General features: G+C 45.9%; 1 protein-coding gene across 4 annotated transcripts in view; it reads right to left on the reverse strand.

Annotated features, from left to right (window-relative positions):
* Positions 1-8,248, reverse strand: part of Fam81a (family with sequence similarity 81 member A) — a 54,005-nt gene that overhangs the window by 18,071 nt on the left and 27,686 nt on the right. For all 4 annotated transcript variants that reach the window (XM_029482097.1, XM_029482095.1, XM_029482096.1 and 1 more), the window contains exon 4: positions 3,302-3,420. In XM_029482097.1, the coding sequence (XP_029337957.1) occupies positions 3,302-3,420 (119 nt within the window). The remainder of the gene's footprint in view (positions 1-3,301; positions 3,421-8,248) is intronic.

The following is an 8,248-nucleotide window of genomic DNA, read 5'->3' on the forward strand; positions in this document are numbered from 1 at the left end:
TGAGGAACTGAGTTAAAAGGCTGCAGTGCTAGGAAGGGTGAGAACCACTGCTGTAAAGAAAGACCACTAACAAACACAGTGGCCATGAAAATCCTCAGCCGTCTCAAGTCCCTGCTCCACCTTGTGGTCTCAAGTCCTTCCAAGTTCCCGCTGTTCTCTGAGCTTCGGGGTCTTTTAAAAGCCAAACAAGGACTCCAGAGTTCTCAGTCCTGCCCCAGTGACTTTTCTAGCTCGGGCATCCATCCAAGCAAGCATTAGTTGAGTATCTCCTGTTCTCAACGGGCTCCAGGGACTTGACTACAGAAGTAAATGATACAGAGCCCCACTCTAAGACAACACAGAAGACAGCAGAGTGGCTGGGTGGGGCTTATGTCGGGGGAGAGGGCACTCTGCAGGCAGGGTGTCAGGGAGTACTCCCGAAGTAGAGGACATCTGTGCTACCCTTTAAAGGTGGACAAGAAGTAAGAGGAGGAAGTGGAGAGGTCCTCAGTGGGAGACCAGCGCGTGCGTGCCAAGGCCCTGTGGTAGAAGAATGGCTTTTCTGTGAAGATTGACAAGGGTTGGCATATGACTGAAGGGGCAAGACAACAGTAGGGAGGGGTGAGGAGATCAGATGAGGGTCAGACTATGGAGACTGGAGGGGTTCATCCTGCCGAGAACAGCAAATGACAGACAGGCCAGACATGGTAGAGCACACCTCCAGTCCCAGCACTCAGGAGACTGAGACAAGACGAGATGGAGCAAGGCCTGCTAGAATTATGGAGACTGCATTTCCATTCCAAATAAAGAAGGAGGAGGAGGAGGAGAAGGAGGAGAAGGAGGAGAAGGAGGAGGGGGGGGAGGGGAAGAGGGAGGGGGAGGGAGAGGAGAAGCTGGAGAGGTGACCCAGAGGTTAAGAGTGCTCACTGCTCTTGCAGAGAGCTGGGTTCAGTCCCCAGAATTCAGGGTAGCTTCCAACCTCCTAGAACTGTAGTTCCAGGGAATCTGATGTCTTCTCCTCTCGGCCATAGACTCACTCCTGCATACATACGGTGCATATACACAGTCTGGCACACGTGTGCACATTAAGTAAATAAAAACAAACCAAAACAAAACAGAACAACACACCAGCAAAAACCAGAGAGGAGTGGTGGCTCCACCCTTCATTCAGCCCTTAGAGCCTCCTCCAGCTGATAACTGTTCTTTACCCTTCAGTCTGCCAAGACGCATGCCCAGAATACAAGACACTAGGTGTCGTGATATGCATAGTAAAGCCGCTATGTCTGGCTTTAAGGGAAATGTATAGCAAGCCGTTGTGTCTGGCTTTGAGTGCAATATCTCAGCAAAGCCTTTGCTGTGTTTGGGTCAATCAGTAGCAGCTGAGAAATTGTTCTGAGGCTGTTTGAACCTTGAAGAGATGTTATTTGTTTAGAGAATCTGCACTTGGTGCTACGTGAGAGCTTGCAGCTGCCCCGACCTTGGTCCTAAGGTGCTCCTGACAAACCAGGAATTTTTACTTTTGGTTATGGCTAGCCATGGTCAAAAGGAACTGAGCTCTGTGGGCGTTGCCTGCTCTCACGGGCAGCAGGGCAAGATAACTTTGGTAGCTGGAACCTTTCGCAGCCCCAATTAACCTTGAATGATGTTTGAATAAAGTGACTGCAGTGAGCTAGCCGGGCATCAGTCTTTTCCAAGAAGGCTGAACCCCTCTGCTTCCTCAGAAAATGGAGCCTTAGCATCTTGGTGAGGTTCTTTCTCTACTGTAGCACCTACGGACATCAATCAATAACTAGGTGTGGTTTCGTCACAAACACACCAGACCATGGCTCTCTCTGCTGCCTTAACAGTGCCTGGTCTCTGTTGGTCTTGTTCCTAATTTCACCCCATGCTCACCTGAGCTCACTGCTACCCCAAACTGGCTGAAAATGCTTCTTTGCTCCAAATCCCCATTATTAGCTGTAAAGTTGTACTGAGCGCTTGATAGCAGCAGAGGGTAAAAGAGGCCCATCTGGAGTCAGGACAACTTCATCCCAGCCAGCTAAAAGTAATCCGGAAGGGAAGGCCTCTTGCAACAACTCTCAAATATAGTGTGCCTAGAACCCAGGGATCTCTTTAGAAACAGAGTCTAATTCAGTAGCTGTGGGATGTGGGAGCAGTGGACATTGCTCACAAGGTCCCAGGTAAGAGCCAGGAAGAAGGCACAACCCGTAAAAGCACTAGCTAAACCCGATAACTTGAGTTTCCTGAGACAGGTGGGGTAGAAGGAGAGTAATCATTTCTGCATTTATCCTCTGATATACACACAGGTAACACAGTACACACACGTGTGTATACACACCCGTGCACATAAACGCATAAGTGTTTGTATAAACAAAATACATTTGAAGAAATATCCCAGGTAATCCTGAGGCTCTGGGTTTGTGGAACATACCCAAGTAAAGAGAAAATCACTTTCCACACTTCTAGGAAAACACATATTAAAATTTCCAGCCTATGGGAAATCAATAATTTCAGGAAATAAAACAAAAGTTAATTATAACAAAGATGAACATTTGAAAAGGCATTCAAACAGAGAGCTGTGAGTTACGTGATTCAGTGACCATACTATTACGTGACCAAATAACTTCCACCAGCAGAGGGCGCTCTCTGATCATTTTCTCCCATGATGACCTATCCAGTTTTGGAACTGAAAGAAATCATGGCAGGCTGACACCCAGGGTTGAAGTCTGCCACTAGCTTATGTGGTCAAAGCTAGAAAGGGTGCAGTAAAAGAATTTACTGGACTTCTTCACTAAATTGGAGTTCATAAAAAGTATGGGTATTTATGATGATGGTGGTGATGATGGCAGTGGTGTGTGTGTGTGAGAGAGAGAGAGATCTGAGAGAAAAGAACAAGCTCGTGGAGTTAGTGCCCTCCTTCCACCTCAGTTTCAGCAAACTTCCAACAGTGAGCACTTTACTCCCTGAGCATCTCAAAGTCAAACGAAACTGCTCTCAAGGAGCAAAGTCTCCGACATTTGAACTGCTGTACTGGGTCATCTTCCTGGCCAGCTTGACTGAATTCAGAATCACCTAGAAGACCCCTGGGCTTGGCTGTGAGGGTGTTACCAGAGAGGCAAAACTGAAGAGAGAAAAACCTACCCTGAATGTGGCCAGAGCCGCCTCAGGGGCTCTCGTCCCAGACTGAATAAAAAGAAGAAATCAATCTTAGTTATAACCCATCTCCCTCTGCTCCTTGACTGTGAACCCCATGAGAACAGTCACACATCTTCCCCACCTGACGGACTGTCACTTCCAGCTGTGAGCCTTTGAGGGCACCCACCTTGCAACTCTTCCTCGGAGATCTCCCAAGCCTGAGAGCTGGCGCATCTCCAGCGTCTTTAAGGCAGAATTAGTTCCATAGCTGATGTTGTCCCTGGCACGGATCTGCTCCTGGAGAACCTGGGCAACAAAAAGGACACTTAGGGTCAGTGGCAAATTCACAGGTGTCCGTTTCATAATTCAGGAAAGTATATGAATGCTCGATTCATTTTTTTTTCCCAAAAGAAGTGTTTGTTTGTTTGTTTAAAACTAAAGGTCTTACTATTAACCCTGGCTGGTCCAGAACTTGCTGTGTAGATCAGGCTGGCCTTACACTCATGAACATCTGCCTGCCTAAGGAGCTCTTTTTATTAGTAAATTGATGAACCCAGAAGCAGAGAGCCAGTAAGCCCAGAAAGAGGCATCACTCTCCACTGAGTTCCCTAATCCACCAACAAAACTGTGTTCTTTTATTATTTTATTGTCTTTCCTTCGTATGGGAGTGACTTTATTTATCTGCTATGCCTTAAGCTGCGTGTAGACTTATTTGTTTATTTGTCTTTTGAGACAGTAGTTCATGGTGTGATCAAAGCTGGCCTCTAATTTCCCCCTCCTCCTGCCTGGGCCACCCCAAGCACCGAGGAGCTCAGAGATAAGCCACTTTGCCCAGTTCCTGTTATTTTATTTTACACGGTTTTAATTTCGGATTGAATTTCTCTTTACACGGTTTTAATTTCGGATTGAATTTCTCTTTGATTTAAGGATGTCTGACTATCTAAGGATGTCAGAATTAATTAGAGTTGGCCCACACAGTGGCACAAGTATGTAATCCCAACACTCAGGAGGGTTTTGAATTTGAGGCTAGCCAAGGTTACATCACAAGACGTCGCAAAAAGTCAAAACAGAATTTAAAGTGTGTGTTTCTTTATTCCAAGCTAGTTTTTTGTTTTTTTGGTTTTTGTTGGTTTTTTTTTTTTTTTTTTTTTACATTTTTAAATAACATTTTATTTAGTTAGGAGTAGGTTTCAAGGGAACAATTTTCAGGAGTGGATTCTCTAGATCCCCAGGCTCCTAGGGATCAGATTGAAGTTTTTAGGAGTGGCAGCAAATGCCTTTTCCTGCTGTTCCCCCTCACTGGCTCTGTCTTTGTTAATTAACCCTCACTGTACTGGCTTATTAAAAAAGTCGGTAAGACATTTCATGTTTTTAACATGTTAAGTTTTGCTTCATGGCACATGACCGAGTTTTCAAATTTTTACTTAAGTGCATGTGTGTGTGAGCCTATGCCCGGTGTGTGGGTGACCATGAACTCCAGAAGAGGGTGTCTGACGCTCTGCAACTAGAGTTGGGGGTAATTGGGACTAAGGTGGGTGCTAGTAACCGAATCAAACTGGACCACCGATCCATCTTACCAGAATCGACGACCCGGCTCTGCTTTTAAAACCGCATTTCAACCTGGAGCTTGGTGAACTTTAAACTCTTTTCTTCAACCCACGAGTAACTCCCATGTGTAACTAGAATTGCCTCTCTCCTGCCCCCTCCCGCTGGAGCGCCTGCCATTCCTGCGCCTGTCTAGCTTGCCCTTCCTGACAGCTCCACTCTGATTTTGATGCTCATCTCTCTGGGATTTCTTCCACTCTTTCCTGGGACCCAGAAAACTCTAAATTCAAGGCAGCAGTTTTACGCTGTGCTCAGGGGTCCTAAGTATGTAAACTGCTCTTTTATTCCTGGCCCACTGGTTCCTTCTGCTGGGGGGGGGGGCGTGGGTGTGGCTTTTCCTCCTCCTATGGCTGCTGGGTCCTCCGATGGGATAGAGCTTTTCTTTGTCGGCTCACTGGCGTGCTCAGTGGGTGTTTCTGACAGGAGTGGAAGCAGCAGTAGGCTGGAGGTACAGCCAATGAGGGAGTTGTGCCAGTCGTAGCCAAAGACTAAGAAGAAGAGTGGGAGAGTGGGCCTCCACAGCTACCTCCACAATGTCTCCTTGCCTCCTTCTGTAGAGGGAGGCAATGAGCCCGGCTCCTCCTCCTCAGATTCCTAAGGCCTCACTCTACCTTTCCCAGCTGCAGGCACTGCTGGCACTGCCAGACCCTCTTGTCTGTGCAGTCCAGGTGTACAAGAAGGGGGAGGTGGGACAAGAACGGGGGGGGGGGGCTAGTGAGGGGGCAGGCAGCGAGTGGCCAGTGTCCCTTACCGCCAGCACCCATACAGGGAACTGTTTCCCTATTTTGTTCAGCTTGGTGACACATTTTATTGCCACTGAAAATGGAATTTGCAATTGCCAGACCTATTATTTCCTATGGCTCCCAATTTTTGAATGAATGAACCTGCTCTCTGAAGAATGCAGACTAGCTACAATCACCTATGAATGGCAAAATGTTACTCATCTGAGCACATTCCTGCAAGGAGACCTCAAACCTGACTAATTCATCTCTGGCTCTCTCCCACTGATGAAAGGCGCTGGCGGAGCGGTCTCTCTCTCTCTCTCTCTCTCTCTCTCTCTCTCTCTCTCTCTCCTCAATGGGCACAATGGGAAGCTACACCTAATAGAAGCAACAAAAAAAAAAAAAAGGAAGAAACACTCATGCTTTCTGTTTGGGTTTCTTCACATTTTGTTGATAATAATAAGACACAAGGCCATGGTGCTCAAATGCCTTTGGGAAACACACACGACACCCAGAAGACCTGCTTTATATGAAGAGTCCCAGGTCCTGTCCCCAGAAAGCCAAAGCTAGGGAGTGGGCCTGAAGATAGATGCAAAAGAAACAGGCGCTCTCCTAGGGCACAAGTGCATTAGATGCTAGGCTTTGCTTCGGTTTTCCATCCCTGAGTAAAGAACATGGAAAGGAATTCGCAAACAAAGGGCTTAAAATAATTAACACAGTCAACCTTTCTAGTAGCCAGAGACACAGAAACCAAACAGTGGGGGCTGAGGATGTAGTCCAGCTGCTAGCGTGTGTGCGGAGCACTGCATAGCCTTGTGTTCTATCGGAGCAGAGTAAGCCTCACATGGCAGACACATCTGTAATCCCGACATCTAGCAGTGGAGGAAGGAAGATCAAAAGATCTGGATCTTTTTGGCTATCATACTTGGTAAGGTCCAGAACCATTCTGAGGTAGAACTCCAATAGGGGATGTGGCTGAGGGGGTGTGGGACAGGGGTGATACACACACACACACACACACACACACACACACACATGAAGGCTCGGGCAGAATGAAGGCTTTCTGTTCTGTTCTGTTCTGTTCTGTTCTGTTCTGTTCTGTTCTGTTCTGCTCTGCTGTGGGCCTAACATAGCTAAATAAATAAATAAAATCTCTGTTTTATTGTTTGCTTTGCTAATACTAGAGACTGAACACAGAGCCTTATGTATAGTACTTATATATATACTCAGCCCAAGGTCTACTAAAAAAAATTGAATTTATTTATGATGGCTCAGTTGGTCAGTGCTTCCCATGCAAGGAAAATATCTCAAGCTTGATCCCCAGTACCCACGTAAAAGCCAGGCCTGCCCACACAAGCTGTGATTCCAACACTGGAAAGGCAGAGACAGAAAGTATCTGACCCTGTCTCCAAACTATGATAGGGATGGGTTCAGGAAGACACTGTACATCAACCTCTGACCTCTACAGATACACTACATACACATGCATGAACATATACATACATACATACATACATACATACATACATACACTTCAAAAATAAACTGAAAATACAGCATTTGAATTGTAATCTCCAAAGCACCACAACAACAAAATCCAAGAAGCCCAGTTGATAAGGTAGCCAAAATTTATCCATGTTGTTCAGATTTTTGATCAAGTAATTCTACGTCTTAGAATTAATCTTCAAAGAAAAACAGTAAAAGTGTCAGCATAAAAATGTTTTCATAGATGATTCCCCAGAGCAACTGTTTCAGTTTTCACAACTCTCACATCTTTGTGCAAACATGAGGGGTTTTGCAAGGGGTGACCATTTAACTGTATGTCTGTTTATTTAGAGGCAGCTCTCAGTCTGTAGCCCTGGCTAGCCTAGAACTTGCTATGTAGTCCAGGTTGGCTTCAATTCACATCAGTACATCTGCCTTTGCCTCCCCAGTGCTGGGATTTAAGGTGTACACCACCGTGCCTGGCTGTCACAGAGGACTTTAAAAACAAGGCCAACTGTGTAGAGTTCAATACTGAGCAAGAAGAAAGGATATAAAATAGACACACAGGTTGGTTCCTGCTGTGTGCCAAGAACCTTGTAAAATAAGGGAACACTACCATCTTCCCTATTAGATCTGGTTTGAGAGGAGAGTGAATTCCTCTTTCTTGGATTTCTCACATTACATTTATAATCAGAAAAAAAAATGTGGCTTTTTCCTTTACAGCTTAGAAATAAACACATTTAACTTGTAGGGTTCTTATGCAGACAAGTATTGCATTAGCAATGCTTTGAAGAATACAGAAAAGAAAGAGATCTGAGCTTAACATGGTATTCACATTACTAAAAAGTTACGTGAAGAGACAGAGATCATTAGAAGGCTTAGTATTTAAGGAAATTCAAGAGTGAAACTACAGAAACCCAGTAACATCAGAAGTGTGTCCTGGTCTGCCATGTTGGAGCTTTCATTTAGAATGGGGCTGGCCTTCGGCAAGGCAAGTTCTTATTTGTCAGTCTGAGAAACTGTCTTTTAGTTAGCCAGTAAGCACAGAGTACCAGACATGCCCTTCAGAGGCAGGGTTATAGCAGGAAAGACTACAGGCTGCTCAAGTATATGGCCAAGTCCTTTGGCTAAAAATGTCTTCCTCTCCAAGAGAAACAAGCCAGTCATCTCCAGTCATGGTTTATTATAGAAGAAGCCCCCCACACACACACACAAGGCCATCCTGTAATGGTACTTATGCATGCGAGGTGACCATCCAGGCCCTCAGAGGCTCCTAGGAGCTGCCAGGGGAGGAAGGGTGGGAGGGAGGGAGGGAGGGAGGG

The sequence above is a fragment of the Mus caroli genome, chromosome 9 (genome assembly GCF_900094665.2).
Source record: "Mus caroli chromosome 9, CAROLI_EIJ_v1.1, whole genome shotgun sequence".
NCBI classification, from domain to species: Eukaryota; Metazoa; Chordata; class Mammalia; order Rodentia; family Muridae; genus Mus; species Mus caroli.